Source organism: Balaenoptera acutorostrata, chromosome 14, assembly GCF_949987535.1.
Source record: "Balaenoptera acutorostrata chromosome 14, mBalAcu1.1, whole genome shotgun sequence".
Lineage (NCBI taxonomy): Eukaryota > Metazoa > Chordata > Mammalia > Artiodactyla > Balaenopteridae > Balaenoptera > Balaenoptera acutorostrata.
The window spans coordinates 73,767,524-73,789,863 of NC_080077.1; the positions used below are offsets into that span (position 1 = coordinate 73,767,524).

General features: G+C 38.3%; 1 protein-coding gene across 1 annotated transcript in view; it reads right to left on the reverse strand.

Annotated features, from left to right (window-relative positions):
- Positions 1 to 842: 842 nt before the first annotated feature.
- LOC130704723 (cytochrome b5 reductase 4-like) overlaps positions 843 to 22,340 on the reverse strand; it is a 41,761-nt gene continuing 20,263 nt past the window's right edge. Inside the window, exons 8-13 of the mRNA XM_057527642.1 lie at positions 17,648 to 17,788; positions 15,883 to 16,035; positions 12,951 to 13,101; positions 12,556 to 12,642; positions 3,412 to 3,576; positions 843 to 936 (exon numbers count right to left, since the gene is read on the reverse strand). Of these exons, the coding sequence (XP_057383625.1) occupies positions 882 to 936; positions 3,412 to 3,576; positions 12,556 to 12,642; positions 12,951 to 13,101; positions 15,883 to 16,035; positions 17,648 to 17,788 (752 nt within the window). The 3' untranslated portion in view covers positions 843 to 881. The remainder of the gene's footprint in view (positions 937 to 3,411; positions 3,577 to 12,555; positions 12,643 to 12,950; positions 13,102 to 15,882; positions 16,036 to 17,647; positions 17,789 to 22,340) is intronic.

Consider the following 22,340-nt stretch of genomic DNA (forward strand, 5'->3'; position numbering starts at 1 on the left):
GCCAGCTGTGGGGCAAGCAGCCAGCCAGGGAAGGTACCATTTAGGATGGAGTGTTCCTCATTTTCCCAGCTGGTCTAGATGGGCTCAAAAAGAATTTAAATGTAACCTATTCCAAAGCACCAAATGATTATTTTAGACCATGAGACCAGATGCTATACTTTCATTATCTTTCCTGATGCCTCTAGTTTTGGCTAAGAATCAAAATAGTTGTCAAGGTTGTCTTAAACTTTCTAAACACATATAATCCAAAGCTGCGTGTGTGAAGTGTCTCCAGAATCTTTTATTGCTGCTTTTAAAATTTCCCATAGACACTAACCCATACTGTTGCACTCAAACACATTTCTACCACAAAGATTAAAAAGTACTTAAGAATATTTTTTATTCTACTCTGTATCAAGGCCATAGACACACAAAATGTTTGGATCACTTAATAAGTTATAACATCCCATGTTTTCATAGTAAGAACAAGGACATAAATGATCATTTCCTGAGTTTACAGTGCAATGTAAAATTTAATCTTATTGCTAATCAGACATCTTACAGCATAGAAATGTGATCAAAATGATCCTTTGCTTTATCATGTCATAAAACACAAGAGCTTATTGTAGAACAGTGATACAGTTTAAATGGTAAGGAACTTTGTGATTCATAACAAAGAATCCTGTATATACTTGCCACGATTGACCTTCCAGGACAAATATCAGTAGTAAAATAAGTTATGATACAAAATAAAGTCAACAAGGTATCTATAGTGAAGAAACATTTGATTTCACTTAAGAAACTAAAATCTGGATTCTAGTTAACCTATATACAAAAATGTTCTTTTAAAAAACCCTAAGTAATCACAAATTTAGCTAAAACAGTTGAATGACAGCTCTTCATTATGCTGTAAAACTATGGATCTCATCTTTGGAAAAGTTCAAATCATGCAGCAACCTGAAAAACAAATAAAAAGCACATGTTTCTTAGGGAAGATGTTTAAAAATAAAGAAGTAAGATCAAAGTTTACCATCGTAACCATAGTATTTTTTCATTTTCCCTATTTAGCATGTGTGTTCTAAAAAACTCCACAATGATCACTTCTAAAAATTTAACAGTAATTCCTTAATATCATCTAATATCTAGTAAGTGTTCACATTTTCAATTGTCTCATAAATGCTGTAATTTTTTAAAGTTTGTTTGAATCAAGATCCAATTAAAGTCTACTCACTGTGATTGGTTTATATGTCTTTTGGGTATTTTTTGATCTGTAACATCCCCTCCATCTCTCTCTCTCTCTCTCTCTCTCTGTCCTGCAATTTATTTGTTGACAAAATCATATTTTTTTTTAAATTTTTATTTATTATTTATTTATTATGTTTATTTTTGGCTGTGTTGGGTCTTCGTTTTTGTGTGAGGGCTTTCTCCAGTTGCGGCGAGTGGGGGCCACTCTTCATCGCGGTGCGCGGGCCTGTCACTATCGCGGCCTCTCTTGTTGCGGAGCAGAGGCTCCAGACGCTCAGGCTCAGTAGTTGTGGCTCACGGGCCCAGTTGCTCCGCGGCATGTGGGATCTTCCCAGACCAGGGCTCGAACCCGTGTCCCCTGCATTGGCAGGCAGATTCTCAACCACTGCGCCACCAGGGAAGCCCCAAAATCATATTTTTAAGTGTTGAGTCTCCCACGGTTCTCATTTTGCTGCATCCCTGTGGTTTACTTTAATAATATGTTCCTTTTTCCTTTTATCTCCCAAAATTTAATAATTGGATCGAGAGGCTTAATCAGATACAGGTTCAATTCTTTTTGACAAGACTACTTCATAGTGCTCTTTCATCAGGAGGCACATAATACCGGGTTGCCTCTCTTTCTGGATGCTAACCACCACTGGTGATCTAAGTACAGATCTACTAGTTTCATTAGGGACCGAAGTTGGTGATATTCTACTTCTATCATTCTTTATTCGTTTATCAGCCGAGGAATTCTATAAAGAATAACTTCTGCTCATCTATTATGTGGTTATCCAGTAGTATAACTCATATAGAAAAGGGAGAATAAATGCTTGTTTTCTTCCTCTTCATTCACCAGTTTTTGAAGTAAGGAGTTGATCCCCTAGCATTCTATCTTAATTTTCCCCCACTGAACAGGAGAAGCAGAAATACTGCTTAAGTATAATTCAACTTGGAAAATACTGTAAATGGAGACTGAAATCTTAAAAGTAGCTCTGTTTAAAATACTGCTGAAGGGAACTTCCCTGGTGGTCCAGTGGTTAGGACTCCACGTTTCCACTGCAGGGAGCATGGGTTCGACCCCTGGTTGGGGAACTAAGATCCTGCAAGCCATGTGGCATGGCCAAAAAAAAAGGAGGTGAAAAAATAAATAAATAAAATGCTGCTGAAAGTATAAACATTTACTTAGTACTCATTCTTTGTAGTCACTGTGCTAAGCATTTCACACGCATAAATATTATCATTTATTCCCTCGGATAGGCGAGTGCACTAAAGCTTAGAAGGTTTTGGCCCTAGGACACTTAGCTGATGATTGTAGGATGACTGTAAGTGGTGGAGCTGGGATTCCAACCCAAAGTGGCAGCTTCCAGAGCTGACACACACGTTCAGACAAAGGGACAGGACGGCACAGGGGTTACGAGGGCCAACGTGGTGCGGCATGCAAGCCTCTCGCCATCTGAACCCAAATAAAATAGCAAGAGAGAAAATTACCTAGCAAATGTTAGGTTCAGTCATATACCAAACAAGGAAATGCAGGGCATTTAAGGCAGTCATATTTTAAAATCATCTAGAAACCCAATAGTGGCTATATCTAACCAAATATTTTAAAGTGTCATTTTAGAGTTAAATAAGATCAAGGTGATTTTTAAATAAGATGATCACTACCACTGGTTGTTCTTTGTGCGGAGTTCAACTCTTGGTCTTGGCTTATTTATGTTCTAGTCTTGATTTTTGTCTTGCTGTTTGGCTTTCTCTCACTGTGTTATCGATTAATGCTCACCCAGTTGCAGAGAATGATGGAAGATCAAAAGCTACAATGAGATGAACACTGCTTATTATGATATATTTAAAAAAAATTATTATATATTATGAAGCTTTGGTGGAAGAGGAGGTTGAATCTAGTGTCCCCAAAACTATCTGGCACCAATCTTGTGAAAGTGTCCACACTACCAGCCACTACCAGAGGCCATCAAGAGCTGGCTGTGTCTGACTTTTGTGTTCATGTCTAACTCTGTGCATAATCCGGGCCTCCGACGCTTCACCTGCACGCAGATTAAACACTTTGTTATTATTTTCTTACGCTGTGACATACTACTGAAGTGCAGGTTCATATGAATAGGAAGAAATGAGAGCCACGTCAACTGCTGTTTATAGGAGGTCGTCATTTCACGGTGCTGGGATTCTCTCTCCTACCATGTTGCTACTCACTTCATTCCTTGTTCTGTAAATGGCATTGGCCCACAAATGCAGATAAGGACTTTGGACGTGTTTAAACTTCTTTTCAAAAATCCAGAAAGCAGAGCTGGTGAAAGGTATCCCCGTTTGCCATTCCATTCAGAAGTAGGTGCTGAGAGAACAAATTCAAGGTCAAATCTGGAGAAAAGAAACGTTTTTTTAAAGTCTATTACATTAAATATATTATGAACATGTTTCCAGTTCACTAACGTATCTTTTTCTCCCCTGGAGAACAAATGAATATATGAAGGTTGACACGCTTGCTAGAAAAGCACTAGAACAGAATGTAAACAAACATTTCGCAAAAACATACAGGTAAATCCACATTTACTAAAGATTAACTTTTGCTACAGATAAGAGAATAATTTGACATTTTCTATTGAACTCATTAGAAAGAGAGCTCTAAAGGATCTCAGAGAACTCCACATTTTTGTCAATAATTTGCTTGTATAAAGCACAGCAAAGAGCAACGACCAGTGACATGTGCATTTTCATCTCTGACTCAAACCCCTCCAATGAGTCCTTGACCCCGATGACCAACGGCCTATCTGACTTCTTACTGTTACTGTCTTCATGGCTTCAACCTTGACTTACAGTATCCCTGTGCCACACCCGATGTCACTGCTGTGAATGGCACAAATCCCGGCAGATTGCGCAAATCCCGGGCAGAAACCCGGGATTGATCTGCCTCACCCTCCACGTCCAAATTCTCCCCAATCCTAGCTCCTAACTGTGCTCTGCTTCTCTCAGCCTCCACTGCCACACCCTGCCTGTTCTCTTTCTCCTTCCGTAATGTTTCTACCACGCCCCACTGTTCAGCTTCTTAGCTCGAGCATCATTTCCAGGGAAGCACAGCAGCCCCACCAGTCTGGAGCCCTTTCGCAATTACACGTGTTGTAGAAATGTTTCCCTTTTCCTCTTCCTTATAGCCTTTCTATCAGGCTGTAAATATGTGGCCACCAAGATGATTATTCTAGTAATGTCTACCTTCCCCATTAGACCAGAAACTCCGTGAGAGCAGGGACCATGTTTGCTTGGGTTATCACTGCACCCCTAGTGGCCATCACACAGGAGGCACTCAAACACTATGGAGTGAAACGTTTCAAAGAAAAGAAAGGGTACAGAATTACAATCAGAAAGAAGCACATCAAACCAAGTCTCACAAGGGAACAACAGACCATTTCTTCCCACAGCTCGGTAATCTGTTAAGTGAACTGCTGATGAACAGCCATAGCAAATTCAAAATTCTAAGCTGTACCTGCTCCCTTTGCTCCATTTTTGCAAACACAATTAGTTCTTATCATTTTCAGTAGCATCAGATCGAATGTGTTTCTACCTTTTCCACTTGAGTAATATGTTAATCTCAATCTTAAGAAAACGCTGAAGTGAATAATTTCTCTCGTGAGGTGGCCCTGGGAGCCAAACATCAGAACAGAAGCAAGACACGGCTGGAGCTGTGGTCCTCGCCTGGCTGGGCTGCAGCTGGGTAAACGCTCCCAAGAGCAGACGGGCCAGCACAAGCATACAGACCAGCTCAGGGCGCCGGCCGGGGCTACAGAACCCGTCCCAGCTCTCACCAGACCCAGCCTCTAGGGCTTATAGGTCCATCTGTGGAACAAGGTGGGAAAACTATATGCTCTCTTACAATTCGAATATTCTGATTTTATATTTAAAAACCCAACAGAGACGTGTTTTATTTCTTGCCTTCAAGGTTCCCATTTCACTTTAGCAGCAATAGGAATCCACCCTATACAAAACAGTACCCCAAATACTTTCTTTCACTAACATTTTTTCCTTCTCAGCACTTATAATTAAGATAGCATTACATAATTCTGGAATGTGATGTTTGTTTGCTGTTCCATGAGGGCAGAGTCCTTGCCTGTCTTGTTCATACTGTATCCAGGCCTGGCTTGAGGCAAGTGTGCAAAAAATACTTGATGAATGAATAAAGGAATTTATTTAACAAGAAGCCATATTGGTTAAAAACAAACACTATACTCAGAAGAACAAAGTCATATGCTGGCATCTATGAAAATTACATATAAAAATGTACGTGAATTTGTAAGGGCATTTTTCTGGGAAGAAGGTCTATAACTTTTCATCAGATTATCAAAGGGGACCCAAAAGCAGCTGTGGAACCACTATCTTAAGACATCTCTAATTATACATAGACAATGCAATAAAATGTAGCAATTGCCTTGTTAAATTACGAATAAAAGATAGTCTCCTCTGCCTCTATTTCCAATCAGTCTGTCACTGGAATAAAACTGCTAAGATATATAAATCAATACTGGCGTCCTTTGTCATCTGAATAAAAATCTTAATTTTCCTTTAGTGAGATGCTTTAAAAAGAAAAAAAGAAAAAAAAAAGCCTAATCAGTGGCATGCTTTCTGCAGGCATCTACTAAAGGGTGAAAAATAACTGTGATCCTTACATAACTGGTATAAATTCCTCATGTATTTTGTATTTATTCACATATTGGTCCCCTGGGTATACCTTTGGGTCTCTCAATGGAAAAAGTGACCAGGTGGCATGGATGCAATTTTCAGGGGATTGTTAGGAGGCTGCTATCCTGTTTATCTTCTCCTTCACAGCACTGGAAAAGAGCTTACACTGGAGCGGGAACAATCCCAAGGTAAGACTCAAGAATACACGAATGAAGGATTTCTTATACCATATCAGGATACAGATGGTTACTGTGGATGGTTGCTTCTGAATTTTTCTGAAGGGCAACTGACTGTCTGAAGCATTTATAGCCTTGAGGCATGAGGGGATGCACTGGCAAACGTCCTGAAACTCCTTTCTGCCCTGTGATTTCAGAAGTGCCAGAAAGGACTGGGACTCTTGAAAAGGTTACCTGAAAATAAATTTCGAGAATCCATAAAGTGCAAAGCAACATGAGAGAGAGAGAGAGACAGAGAGAGAGAGAGGGAGAGGCCTGCTTCTGATGAATGCCTATGAGGTCTAAATGTCAATGGAAGTAAACAAGCTTGTCCAAAAAAAATTACTTTCAAGTAGGCTGATAAATGACCTGAGATAAAAAAAATCTTGAAATATAAACGTATGCATTCAGTCTAAACCACACGCAGAGACTGAAGTCATTCAACAACATATTCCCTCCTCCTCCAGGCAATCAGCTTCCCAGACCCACTCCTTCCTATTTCTTACACACACATATCCCTGCCTTCCCATTTTTACTGCCACAACTCCAGGACTGGCCCTTCTATCTCGTGTCTAAGATGCTGCTCTACTAAGCTTACCCTCGTCTATCTGGTACATCATTCTTATACTAGTTCTCCTAAAATCCCAGATCCAATCTCACAACTTCTTTGCTAAAGCTTCAGTGGCTTGTCACTGCCCACAAAGTAGTATTTCAGAGTATTTGGGGCCCCAGCTTTTCCTGATTTCTCTAGCTAAAGAAAAATACTAGAATCTGCAGAAAAACTTGCTATTTGCTCATGGGAAAAACAGCTCACAAAATAAACAGCTAGGGGTTAAAAATATTTCTCAAAACGAATCTGATTAAACACTTGTGCTCCTCCAAATGTTAGTGGTCGTCCATGAAAACAAAAGGCTAACCTGTCAAATAAGTTTGGGACTACTGGGTTAAGAGAAGTTAAATAGATTTGGTCAGAATTTCTCAAAGCTTTGAATATGTTAAGTTCATATTAAACTTCAAGAAGATAACATAGTATACATTATTTCTCAGACTTATTTAATCATAGAGGCCTTTAGGGGGAACACATGAATATTTCAAGGAACACATTCCAAGAAACACACCCCTGGGACTTCCCTGGTGGCGCAGTGGTTAAGAATCTGCCTGCCAATGCAGGGGACATGGGTTCGATCCCTGGTCCGGGAAGATCCCACATGCCATGGAGCAACTAAGCCCATGCACCACAACTACTGAGCCTGCACTCTAGAGCCCGCGAGCCACAAGTGCTGAAGCCCACGTGCCCTAGGGCCAGTGTGCCGCAACTACTGAGCCTGTGTGCTGCAACTACCGAAGCCCACGCGCCTACAGCCCATGCTCCGCAACAAGAGAAGCCACTGCAACGAGAAGCCCACGCACCACAATGAAGAGTAGCCTCCGCTCGCCGCAACTAGAGAAAGGTCACATGCAGCAACGAAGACCCAATGCAGCCAAAACATAAATAAATTTTAAAAAAACCCAAAAAACTTTGGGAACTGTATTCAATACCTTGTAATAAGCTATAATGGAAAATAATCTAAAAAATATATATCTGAATCAATTTGCTGTTCATCTGAAACTAACACAATATTGTAAATCAACTATACTTCAATTAAAAAAACCCAAAAAAACACCACCCCTGGAGGAACATCTGGGAGGAACAGAGAGTGGTATAGGGTCCAGATTAGGGGCCCACATATCTGAGTTGCCTCACAGGCTGGGGAAAAAGAAAGGCATTCAAGCACCTTGTTTAACTTACTTGTGCTTCTGGAATCACTGGATTTTGCTGTCTTAAATGGGACTTACACATTGCTGGTCCCCAAACTGACACCAGAATATAGAAAAACTTTACCTTTCGAGAGGCTATTGTCAAAATGGATCAAGAGGCCTTGGTACACTTTGACTTAGTGATTCTTCTGGTGAATCTTTATCCTGCATAGTTAGAGAGGTACAGAAAAATTTGTACTCACTATGTCAAACAGTAGAGGGTTGGTTAAACAAATTATGGTATGAACTCAATGACCAAGTACAATGCAGCTATTAAAAATCATGGTGTAGTGTGAGTTTTCGCAACTAGCACAGCTGGCAGTTTGGGCAGGATAATTCTTTGCTGTCCTGTGCTGTCTTGTGCAATGGAGGCTCTTAACAGCATTCTTGTAGGCTCTTAACAGTCTGTACCCACTAGGTACCAGGGGAACCCCTTCCATCAGTTGTTACGATCAAAAACGTTTCGAGACATAAATGTCCCCTAGGGTGTCAGGGTTTCGGACGGGGAGAAACAGAATCACTCCAGGTCGAGAGCCACAGGTTGAAAGTATTCTATACATAGAATACACACAATTCACTAAAAATGTAGTTATAAACAGTATAGTCAGTATGGCTACATTATTTAAAAATACAAAACAAAAATGTATGCATTTAAGTGTATAAGTGCGTGCGTGCTTGTATGTATGTGTGGGTCTGTGAGAGAGAGAAGGAGAGAAAGAGAGAGAAAGAGAATGGAAAGATACAAACCATAATGTTGTTCCTTGGATGGTAAGATTATGGGTGATCTTTTCCCTTATATATTTTTCTATACAAATATGTATTAATTTTATAAACGGGGAATATCAGCAAATCATCAAATTCTACTATTTATAGAAAACAATATGTTACTAACTTTACTAAAATAAGGTTATTATCTTCAAACATGACTGCTTTGAAAGGGAAGGAAAATACTTATTATATTTATATATTACAAAATGCCATCCAGAAGTCAATCTCATTGTCAAACTGTCCTGCACCTCAAAAAGAATTCTGCAAAAGCAGAGAACTCAGAGCGGGCGCATTCTACTGGGGGAGGGGCGAGTACCAGTGTGTAAGACTGAGTCAACCAGGCCTCATAACACTGCTCAGTAGTCGAGACAGAGATAAGTGAAATCTAATTTGGATTTCAGCTTACATAGTAATTAGCTACACCTGCTGCTGTACATATTTACCTTCTACTGGAGTTAACAGTCAAGTGTAATAAAATTTTGGATAAAATTCAGGCAAACTTTTTTTTTCCGTTGAAATTTTATGCTTAATGACATGAAAAGTGAATTGAAACAGAAACATCCTACAAGAGTACAAATGGTCTACCTATTTTCAGCAATTCTGTTAAGTTTAGCAACATGGGAAAATGAAGAGATCCATTCCCTGGACTGCATGAGAAGATAAGCCAACACAATATCCTGTTCCCTGTTATACCCCCATACAGGCACCTGGGAGACGCTAACAGGAAATTCATGAGTAAATGAAAGTTACAAATATGCTAATTCTGGGCGAGGCACCCACATCTGCTATCTCATGGCCCCCACTCCCAAACAACCCTATGTCGGAGATATTGATGTCCCTGTTCTACAGATGGAAAAACTGAAGCTCCGTCAGATCAAGTGACTTGCCCGAGGTTAATAAGGTTAATAAGTTTCCATCATACAACAATGTTTCAAAGAATTTCCTTTGCTAACTATATTATTTGGATAAACTCTGAGGACAAGCACAGCATGCTTGCTGAAAATGAAAATATTAGATAATACACCAGTCTCAGTATACATTTTTCCTATCCCTCCTCGTTCTGCAAAGGATTGAATGGAAAGCTGTGTCCTAATCCTACAGAGTAAGGTATTTCATTTGTTTTAACTATAGAACTTATTTTTTTTAATAGTTACAATCCAATAATGATTTAACCAAGGAGATGTGTTCAAGTTTCACATTCTGCCATCAGAAACTTTATTACTAAAACGAGCAGTGACATAGGAGAGTCAAGATGTAGGAAAGGGTGGTTTAACAGATAAAAAAAATTAAGCCTTAAATGTTAACTAAATGACAGATGTGACAAATTAAAACTACCTTATATTAAATTTGAAGTTTCACTTTCCTTCTATGTATGGGACTCAACAATTATGCTCTGAATGAACAGTACTACCGACAGCCATCAGTAAACCTTCAAGACTAGGTTTCTCCTCTATCTGCATAAAACCTGAGAATATGGAAGGTTCCTGATAAATGTTACAAAGCCACGTACATACACAAGGCCTCTGTGTTTCCCAGTGAGGGTCTGACCCCAAGGCCTTTGTGTTTTCCAGTGAGGGTCTGACCCCGAGTCTCCAGGGGGCACAGATTATCCGATGCTGGAAGTCAGTGCCAGTAGAGGGCCCCCAGCAAGGAGGGTGTACCTCCAGAAAGTGGAAGGAAAGGGAGGGGGCAGAAAGCGCACAGGAGCGGGAGCAGGCAAGTGAGAGCAGGGAGAGAGAGAGGGAGCAGGAGAGAGAGGATAGAGGCAGGCCAGAGGCAAAACACTCTCACCTCTCCCAGCAAACTGGAGCGTCTCACTCACTTAGAGCCAGTCATCCAGAAGTGAAAAAAAAAAGGGGCCTTTCCTCATCCTCAATCCTGCAGCCTATGCAATTCCACCAACCCAAATTTGTGGACCAAGCAAGACAACACAAAACAAAACACACAGGGGACGTTGTTAAAGGGCAATTCATGTTCAGAAGCTGTCAACACATGCCTTTTTACCAATTCTTTCTTTTTTTTAAAAATTTTTTTAACTTTTAACTTTATATTGGAGCATAGTTGATTAACAACGTTGTGTTAGTTTCAGGTGTAAAACAAAGTGATTCAGTTATACATATACACGTTACTTCTTATGTCGAGTTTAACATCAATGGATAGACTAAGAGCACAATGTCTGTTAGCTGAAATAATAGTAAATGAATTTTTCTTGTACAAGCAAACTATCTTGAAGAATACCATGTCCCAAAACCGCCAGAAATACTTTTTTAAAAAAACCTAGCTAAGAAAGTGTAGCTATGTCTGCTTAAAGTCTTTTAAATGCTTGTTTAGGAAACAGGAGCTCAAACAGTCAACACAAGAACACATGTATACAGAGGTCCTTCATAGCAGCAATCCAAATATCTGAGGCAGGGCTTCACAATTTCCAAGCATTTACACTATCTTCTCTAGTCCTCACAACAGGCTTATGAAGTAAGTAGGAAAGAGGTCATTATTCTATTTTGAAAATAAAGGGACAGGCCCACAGAGCTACGTAATTTTTTAATACAGTTTCAAGCTAGTAAAGGGTAGACTGAAAACCAGAATTTAGGTCTTTAGGCTTTTTGATAAATGCTGCTTCCGATTTTCTACTTTGAAAATTAGTGAAAAAGACACTTGAAAAACCCAGGAATTTGTATTTCTTTAAATTATGCTCTAAATTGCCATGCAACTACTGAAGTATAGTACATATTCTTAGGTTTATGTTTTAAGTATGTAAGAAAACACTTCGATGATTAAATTCAGGTCGTCCTTCATTTGTGCAAATTATTTACTAAAAGAGAAAGAGGGGGAGGATGGGAGACAACAGGGAGGAAAAGACTAGAAGGAATTACGGCATCACCTTAGTGAGGATATTCAGAAAATATTCAGAAGAACCTGGAGCCCCTGGGACAGCTGAATTTCTGAGGTCTTTAACTTTTAAAATGTCTGGAACTTTATCTCCACCATACTGTCATAAATACTTACGTCAGATATTTTGTATGACTTATGACGTTCTGCAGTTCTTAGAAATAGTTTTTAATGATTACAAAAATGCTTCAGAAATATGACAGCTTGTCCAATTCATTCTTCTTCTGAGAATTTTGTTTTGAATTTCCAACTGCTTTCATATCTTTTTAGGGGAGATGGGGCATATGCGTGGTTAAATTATCTCACTTCCTTGGACTGTGCTAGGGCTCTTTTTTCAATGAAACAAATTGCCACCTTGCTGTCCTTGCTGCCTCATTTTACCACTGAATTCAGCCTGACTCAGACTTTTTTCTATTACCTATACAAGCATTTCCCAAAGTGTGTACTGAGGACCACTAGTGATATTTAATACGTGTTAATGTAAACGAACAAAAATGAAGAGAATCTTGCTAAACAATGCAGAAGGAATCCCCTTCTTGGAAAGTCACAATGGATATTGGCATAGTAAAGGCTCTAAGAAATCCTGTAGTAAAAAAAAAATGCTTATTTTTGCTTAACCTATCTCACCAGATTTATTCGATCTGTCCCCATTATAACAAGAAAATCTTGAATTACCAAATTGGCTACACTAGATCATTTTCAATGAAACCTAACTCAGTATAAACAACATAACAGAAACATAAAGCCCAGTATATATTTTATTGATACATATTTGATGTCACATTGACCTTATCAAACTATTTCTTTGGGGGAGGTGTACTAACATTACTTAACATTACTTACATTTAGCTTTTTTTTTCTTTTTTTTAAAGAGAATTAGTGATTATTTTTGTTTGAAGGAGTTTCCTGGTCAGTTAAAAACTCCAACCAAAGGAGGCAGGGTATCAACTGACTAAACCTGTATGAATATTTAAAAACAGAGCTAGTACCACTTTTATACCTTTTATCCTTAAATGATAATTTCTCCAATTGGCTTCTCCAAATTATGTCATCCTCTGTTTTATTGAAGAACATCAGCTTCACTTTCCTTAAAAGAAAAAACAACAACAACTCAAAAAGTACTATTTCGATTATAGAATTAAAAATATGCATGAATGGAAAGTCTAAAAGTGAACTAGCATGAATGTTTTTTTAGTGACAATTAGGTAACCAAAAATATCAAAAATAAAGGAATCAAGTAAATAAAACAGCTTTGAGTGGAGGAAGAAGAGTGAGAAATGATGACTGAGGGATAACATGCCTGTTGAGGTCCACTAGGTATTTAATCGATTTAGAATACCTTCTACTAATCTAGCAGTCTTACAAGGGGTAGTAATTAAAGTCAAAATGACATACCTGAGACTGGGTATATTAGTCAAAGCATAACTCAGTACTTTAACCATTGGTGTGAAGTCTGTTCCCGCTGTCAATAAAAAGAGATCTTCCAATTCTTGGAACTGGGATATTTTAAAATTGCCCTTGGGATTGCTTACAGAAACATAATCTCCTAAACAATGAAATATACATAAAATCAGGAAAAAAACCTGAGACTGTTAACCTAGCTGAATTAAGAACACTAGGAGAAACAGGTTGCATAATCATCAGACTACATCTCAGTTTTTAAGGAATGTAAGGGGTTTTGAGAATACTCATTAGGCTCCCAAGTATGTCATTATACTCAAATTATCATAATCAAATTAATAATGAGATTTCATTATACTCATTTCCCAATATTATTTTCCCAAATCAACTGGAGTCTCTAACATACAAACTACTGCCAAGTATTTAACTACAAATTATCAATAAAGGCTTGATTGCTAAAGTAAAACTAGGCACTTCAAAAGCAGAGTCCGAGTATACCTGTCTTGCACAGTATAGGGTGGAAAATACATATTCACTACTTACATACTGATTCTTAACCCCAGTAATAAGCGTAGTAGGAGAGAAAATTGAAATAAAAATGTATTCTAATATCTTATGTTGTTAGTAAATGTGCTAACTTTGCCTCCATCAAATCTCTGAAAATACCTATCAATTAAAACAAGAGCTGTTCTGCATTTAATTCCCATAAAGACAAAGCAAGATCAGAAACCGTACTTGGGGCATGCTACTTACAAATTTTCAATCAAAACAGTTGAATAAACCCTTTTCTGCTATGCAGTTGATATAATCGCTATGTACCACTCATATAAGAGAACTGTCTTTAGGACTTTTCAGAAATTTTCAATGTAACTTTAAAAATAAAAAATAAAGCTGACCATATTTTAAAAACAATTTCAAATGCTCTGGTTTATTTTTAAATGCTTGGATGCTCATAATTTTTCCCTTTTTTGTCCATGGCAGGATAGTAAGAATGTTGTAGTAATTGATGAGTTAAACATTAGAAAGTAACAGAAGCTCCTTGTTATAGTTTGAAAGGGACCATAAGATCAGAACATCCTCAAGAAAAAGTCAGCTGGTTGTTTACTAAAGCAGCCTCACAGAATGATATTAACTTGATAACTTTTGTCCACAGTCCAGTCCTTCCAATGTCATAAAATTGATTAGACTCAGGCAAGGACTTGATGCTAATCAAGTTCACAAGAGATTAAAGCACACATGCCAGAATGGCAATGGATTTTCAGCCTGACTACCTGCATCTAGTGACCTGAGCATTACTTGCCCCATCCAGGGCATCTCATTCCCAGTATTGGAGGACCAAATATTTGGAACATTTGGAAGGGCAAAATAATCGTTTAAAAGTTACTTGATGAACATGGAATTGAAACAAAGAAGTGGATAATTTTATAGGGTAGCTCACATAGGCCATAATGAGACTTCATGAGTTACCACTGCCATGCCAGTGTACAACCCTCTAAGTGGCACCAGTACCTGTGCCATGACTAGTTCCCCTAGATGAAGTTGAAAAAACACTGATCTTGCTATTTTGACTTTCCTTTCCCATGCTCTATGCTGACTCTCCACGCTGCTCTCTGTTATGCAATCTCTATGGACAGGTTATAATACCATCAGTTAAGTTTCCACCTGCTATATTACAATCATGTTGTCAGTCCTTCACAAGGTGATATCACCTTCACTAGATCTGTAGGTTTTCCAAACTTCTTTAGGTTCACATTTATGTTCAATATTTTGATTTATGTAACCAAAGATGACTCATCACATCTATTATATGTAGACTGCTGAACTTAACTTTCAGACAGCAACAAATTTTCTCTATTTCCAAATTGATCTACTTCACTTGATATTACTGCTAATACTGTCTTAAAAGGGGAAGAGCTCTTTTATTGTTAGGCAAAAGGCAGTGAAAAGTTGAAGACACAGAAAAAGGAGTAGAAACAGGAAGGGGGGGTGTCTCTAAATATTAGTAGATTTCATTATAGTCCCTTTGTTAATTCTTTCAAAGTACTTTTATTGAGAGCCTGTTATGTGCTAGCTGCCCTGCTGGGTATGGAAAATACAAAGATAAGACATATCTATCCTTAAACTCAAAGTCCTGTAAAGAAGGAATATTATTTATTCTTATCCTAGATCAATGAACAAAGTGTTAGTTACCGAGGGGTTCAGAAGAGGAGGGAGGCTTCATAAAGTAAGTGATATTTAAAAAAAATATTTTAAAAAAGGTACTTGACAGGTAGAGAGAGGCATTCTAAAAATCTCAAGCACCTAAGAATGAGGATGACAAACTTCTGGACTGATTAAGTCCTCTTCATGGCCTGCAAAGACTTGGATGCTTTCTCCAGCTTCACCTCTCACTATACAAAATACTTGTGCTATTCAGGTAATGGAGACCCATCCAAGGCGTCAAAGCTGCAGAGCAACATGATTAAATCTATCATCAAGGCAGTATGGAAAAAGAACTGGAAAATGCAGATTAATAGAAAGATACCAGTTAGAGGCAACTGTGAGACACCAATTACAGATTAAGAGAGAAATGATGAAGGCTTGATCTAAGAAGGTGGCAGAAGGGATAGAAAAGAAAGATTAAAAAGTCCCTGAGTGGTAGACTCAATAAAACTTAGTGACTGACTGCATTGGGAGGGAGAAAATGGGAAGACTCAGGAATGACTCGAGTCTCCAGATTGGGTCGAGGATGAACAGTGATGCCACAAATAACAGATGAGGAATATGAAAGCAAGGATAGGTTGGTGGGACTAAGAGAACACGACTTTGGTTGCAGACATGATGAGTTTAAGATATTTGACAGACTCCCACAGGGAAATAACTAAAAGAAAGTATAACTTGTGATCCAATCCAGAACACAATATAGGTTAAAAAAATATATACTAACCAATCTGAAGATGATCAAGCTCTGGCGTGAAGAGTCCAGCAGGGTAGATTTTGACCAAAAAGTAGATGTATTTATTGTTGGGAAGAACCGGTTCCTTGAGCTCTGAGAATAAGGGATCAGATACAGGTGTATATGGCTTCACAATTTCAGTACCTGGAAAAAGTCACAACAAAGAAATTCAAATCTGAAAATCTAAATGAAGAGGAAGCATACAAACTTTATGATGCTATCAGCATATATTTAAAACTATACACTTAATGTGAACTTAATTCTATGTTCTATATGTATGTAGTACATGTATATATACCCTAAACCTATGTGTGCTGAGATAATTTTAACAAATCAGTAATCTACCCATAATATAAATAATCTGTTTTTATTAAGCGTGGCATAGGGTGATGGGATTTTATGTTAATAAACTTAGACAACCATCTACACCATCAGCATGTAAGCTTTGTAATAGGCCACAACAAAAATGGCATTAAAAGTTTACACAGAGATGCAAGAAGGTACTTACATAGTAATTTTAATTATACACCAAATTTTAAAAATATTTTATTTTATTTTATTTATTTTTTATTTTTGGCCTCACCACATGGCATGCGGGATCTTAGTTCTCCGATCAGGGATCAAACCCGTGCCCCCTGAAGTGGAAGCACGCAGTCTTAACCACTGGACCACCAGGGAAGTCCCCATACACCAAATTTTTAACAATGGATACTGATGGCCAGTGGGATCATTTGAGTTCCAGGAAGGGAAGAATTTCACTTTTTACTTTATATATTTCGAATTGTTTTAACAATTTAATATTTTATATATTACTTTGGTAACTGAAAAGAATGTTAATCCAACTACTTCTAAGAATATAATAATAAAAAACAGGGTAAAATTAATAAGAAGTCATATTTTAGCTAGCCAAATTCCAAAGAAAGAGGAGTCACCACATATTTGAAAGACCAAAATTTTATACATGGTTCCATCACATATACAAAAATTAATCTATGTGTAAATTATAAGACATTGACAATAACCACACTGGGGGAGATACCAGCTATTGAATGATAACGTGGCATTAGTGATGATGGAGAGAAAAACTGAACAGTGCCGTCATAATAGACCATATTCACCAAATCCTGGCTGGTAGTCTGTGAGGCTGATTGCTGGAAAGGCTAGGAGTGTTATCTTCTGCAGTTTCAAAAGACTAAGAAGATGTTAGACATCGGTAAGAAAGGTATTTAAAACAAGTAAATGAGGTAATTTTAGGATGAAAATGAGGGAAAAAGAATTTACACAGTAAGGAATATGTTTACAGAGCTTCTTATACTAGTGGCACATGCAAGGAAATCATTTATAATCATCCACTCATTTTCAGGTTTATAAATTCAACTTCCTAAATGACAAACCTGTTAAGTGGCTAAATAAGAGACGTTAGTGTGTGTTTCTGGCAGTTGTCTTCACGGAAGACCATCTGTGTGCTCCCTCACCTCTTTCCTTTAAGGCTTTGTTAGTAATAAATTACAGTGCTGGTGGCACTATCTCTGTGACTAGTGATAACTTCTTTGTTCATACAGTGATGCAGCACAGCTATAGTTCCCACATGTAGGATCACTGCATCCACAAACCTAGAATCTGGCTATCACTAAGTCTAGCTGCCCAGAAACATTTTATTTATAACCTAAACGGGCGCTTCCTCGAGAGATTACTACTGATTCCGAACTGCTTATAAAAGAAGAAAATGTTTCTGCAAAGCCTCTGCTTGCCTTACCTGTAATAGTTAGCTTGAAGTAAACATGTTGCCACGTTGGCACCTGAAGATGTATGCTTGGTGGCAGCATCAAGCAGAAAAGCTTCGTATCATGAGTCACATCTTCCTTGGAAATTAACTGGCACTTTCTGTAGTACAAACCTAGAAAGTGATTCGTCTTCTCTTAGTGATGAATAAATTAAATAAGAAGTACTCTCAGACCTACCACGCGAAAACACAGGCTCAGCTTTGCTCTTTAGTGAGCTTGAGTTTCACTAACAGGCCTATGACATTTTAAAAATTCATCAGTATTTTGAAAATCTTATAGTGTTAGTTTTTTCCATTTTGTTTCCTATGATATCCATTTTCTAAAACCTGTAAGTACTTCTGTAATTTGAAAAATAAGCTCTATAAAATGAGTGTTATTTCCTCATGTCTGTCGTTATAGCATGTTAAAACAATTATAGTCTAAGAAATTAAAGTCTAGTTTATTTCTTCTTAAATGCACTTTTTAAAATAATTCCATCCTTTAAGCCTATAACAGCTATATAATTAAATTGTAGATGTGAAAGATATTTGATAATCAACAAAGCTCATTCTAAATTCTCTTCTTACAGAATGGAAAAGTCCTGAAACTCAAATATTTAAGGTTTAACAATACCAGCACTATTCAGTAACTTAGAAATATTTCTTTGATAAAGGCAGGAAAAATATACATTCTTGTGTCCCTGTATATGTGTATTATATATATACAAACAAAATTCATATGTATATGAATTATAGAACATTTCAATGGTCAAAAAATGATTAAAACAAAAAATAAACTTAGGTTTAAGGGTGTAAGTTCTGATTATCTGGAAAATTAGTTTAAGTGAAAAACTGAAGATGCCAAGTTTGTGGTACTAAAATACAAGTAAACAAAAGGAATCAAGTATTTCTATAAATACGGGAAATATTTGAAATTAATACCCTAAGCTCAGGAAATATTATTTGTATACAGAGAAAAATAATACCACTTGGATTGGAAGATCTTGTTACAGAAGTTCTGAATGCATGAACATTTTCACTTGTAAATTTTCTTTCGGATGTAAACAGCATGCCAGAGTAGACTTTGTTTCATAATTTCCTCTCTTTTGTAAAACAGCATTTACAGAGATGTCAGGAATTAATCCTAATAAAGCATCTTATTATCCTAATTATGCTCTTTTTTTTTAACCTAAAAATATTTAAGTAGGGGCAGAAAGATTTACTCCAGACCTTAGGATGTGAAGGTCCTACATCGAATAATCAATGGTTAGTGGAAAACTAAAATTCACATAGAATCCTAAGAAATCATTTTGGCCACAGTTTCATCCAATTCTCTTCTTCCCTTGTCCCTTTTGCTCCCAAAGACCCTGGTCACTAAATCTTTCCATCTATCACCATGGTAGCTCGGTATGCACATAAACTTAAGAGTGCATCGTTGCCAGGGCAAAGCTTAGACCAGATTACAGCTAAGGGTACCGTCCCAGAGTTATCCCGGAACGCCTAATCCAGTACTGGACCAACGAAGGATCAAAGGACCTAGGCTCACCCCCAAGAAGAAATGAAGTTTCAAATGATCTCCTCATCCCTTCCTCTAGACCTTCCTGGGACCCAGAGTGGTAATACAATATGAGACCCCCATCTATATGTCTAAATACGTGAAAGTTATAAATCAGACAAATAACTGCTAAATAAAATATGTTCTACGCTGTACCTTGAAATATACTTTCATAATGTCCTAGAAGGCTAGGCTCGAATTCAGGATTCTTGAACTCCTCAGAGTTCCGCGCAGGAAGATGGTGGAGGGATGAGAGCTGCACCCCCTTGACTGCCTATGGCCTGACCCCCCTCTTCTCAGCCCCACTGTCTGACCCTGAGTGGAGCCCTGTGCAGGTGTGGGCGCACCAGCCCATATGTTAAGGCTCATCTACTTGCTCTCTCCATAAACAGCCTTGGCCACTTCTTGGACAGAAGCGGATCTGGGGCCATTTGGGCAGGGAATTCTGGGGTTCCAGATACCTGGAGGGCAGTGGTGAAGGAAAGCGCCTGAACTCCAGGTGGATGATTCTTCACCTTGCACACTCCTCATCCTGTGGGAGCCGTGCGGCTGGAGGAGAGCCCTTGTGTTTTCCTCCAAGCACGGAGTCCAGGGCAGGTGCCCCGCCTGACAATTTCACCTCTAGCCTTTACCAGAAAGGATTTGCTAGAGTAAGTATGCACCTCTTTGACTATACTTAAAACACAAGGAAACTCTGGGTTCCAGTGATTGACTGGCTTTCCTTGTTAGAGAATTAACACAGTATTCCGGCTATTTAACACCACTGAGATAATTTCAACATCTTACCGATAAAATAATAAAACTGCCATAATTTCACAAGGACGTGCTAACAATAGGGTCTAAAAGTCTTATGGAAAATTTAAGAATGTTTTCGTCTTTCAGTTGCACTGAGGAGAGAAGCGTCACAGGCATGGGCCTGAAAAATGGGGGAAAAGGAGTATAAAGCAGCTGCACTGACGACTTCAGTCTGGATAATGCCTGTATTGAAGTGTCAGGTTTTTGGTTTTATAAGCATAATTATACAAGAAAATGAGAAACTGAAAATAAATATGAGATGGTGAAACAAAAACATAAGACAGAAAACTGTCTGCCCAGAAACCTCACTTCTTTTTTTTAATCTTTATTTTTTTATTGAAGTATAGTTGATCTTCAATGTTTCAGGTGTACAGCAAAGTGATTCAGTTTTACGTATATATATATATATGTATATATATATTATATATATACACACACATACACACACACACACACACACACACAAACACACATTCTTTTTCAGGTTCTTTTCCATTATAGGTTATTACAAGATATTGAATATATTTCCCTATGCTCTGTAGTAGAGGTCCTTGTTGTTTACCTATTTTATATACAGTAGTGTGTATCTGCTAATCCCACATTAACTTCTTTTAATAACATACATATAATATTGAGACATTCAGCGTAACACTGAAATGCTGAGGATAATATGATAATTTGGGTATCCTTTTTTCTTCTTGTTGAAAAGAAACTATAGCTTTCCTTCTAAAGAGTAGACTTTCACAGGCTAAAATAAAGACAAAGCTCAGTGGGAGAGAGACGTGAAAGAGAGCACTGGACTGGGAGTCCATATTGCCCTCAACCTGTCCTGCAGCTCGTTCTTGCTCCTAGTACACTTTTTGTTTTTCTGGCCATGCTACATGGCATGTGGGACCTCAGTTCCCATACCAGGGATGGAACCTGTGCCCGCTGCAGTGGAAGTGCAGAATCCTAACCACTGGAATTCCCCCTAGCACACTTTTAAAGCACCTATCCACTCTCATTTTCCCTGCTGGAAGCAGGGGCTTACAGAAGTTAAACAGCTTGCCCAAGATCACAGAGTCGCTTGAGAAGATGTGGATGGGGCAACAAGTTATGAGAGCTTCTCGCCTCAACTGATAGGCCTTGTTCAAAAAGTTTGAGAATCATCGTTCTAGAACAGTACATCGTTCTTTAGCATCTTCCTCCTTATTTTGACCACATCAGCTCAAGCATAAATGTTTATAGATTATCCCTCCACCCTTTACAACTCCCTACTAACTATTTAATGTCCAAATTAAGGAACCAGTTCAGCAAGTCACCATCCATCCCAGGTACATCTCTTCTTCAACATCCACGATTCCTACTGTTCTGAGCAACCACAGGTTTTCTTAGCACTCTTTACTACTTTCAATTACCTAAATACAGGTGTCCCCCGCTTTCCGAAATTTCCCTTTACGCCACTTATCTTTTATGAAAAATCTACATTAGTACCTGTTTTTCCTAACTGAAAGAAATCCAAAGAGGATTTTCACTTTTATGAAAAACGGTGAAAAGGGAAAATAGCATTCAGCGTTTGTTTTGCAGTGAGCTGTTACGGAGGCAGCGTGCACCCCGAGCAGAGAGAGTGGCACCCCAAGCTCCTTCCCCGGGAACTACACTCAGCATCTCTGCTTCAAGCCGCCATAACTTTGAACTGTGCCTGTGAGCATCTGCGCTTTGTCTCAGTTTACCTTGTGCATCCGTGAGCTAGATGTGTCCTAGGGTAACTGCTTCTTCCCTTTACACCATTTCCACTTACGAAAGATTCCATAGGAATGCTCTACTTTTGGATAGTGGGGAAACCTGTATGATTTACTTACCTCCTAATTTGCAATCTACCTTTACTCATGTCTTCCTCTAAGATCTTCCTGAACCAACATAGGGCAAGCAGTTAGTGGAACTACACACTTAAAAAATGCTCCAATGGAAAATAAATAACCCCAAACATCAATACTAACATCTACAATACTTAAAAATATACTGATACACATACCTAGATATGTGCATGCAGAAAAACCCACAACCTACAGCCATTCCATTCAATAGACATTCCATTTAGAATCTGGGTTATGTAAGGAGGGAAATCCAATATTACATTAACACCTTGGAAGAGGCTCAGAGCAAGACATGATATTGTCTCTTAGCTCAATTTTATCAGATTCCTGAAAGGGTGAAGGCATATGTTGCTGCGGCCACTCCTGTTTCTGGAACCTATTAAGGTTGAATAGAAAGCCTGCACACTTGAGGGGCCTTGCCCTGTTAGACATTTTTCATATGATGTGGTGATGGACTGGAGAGTTATTAATGACTGAATGA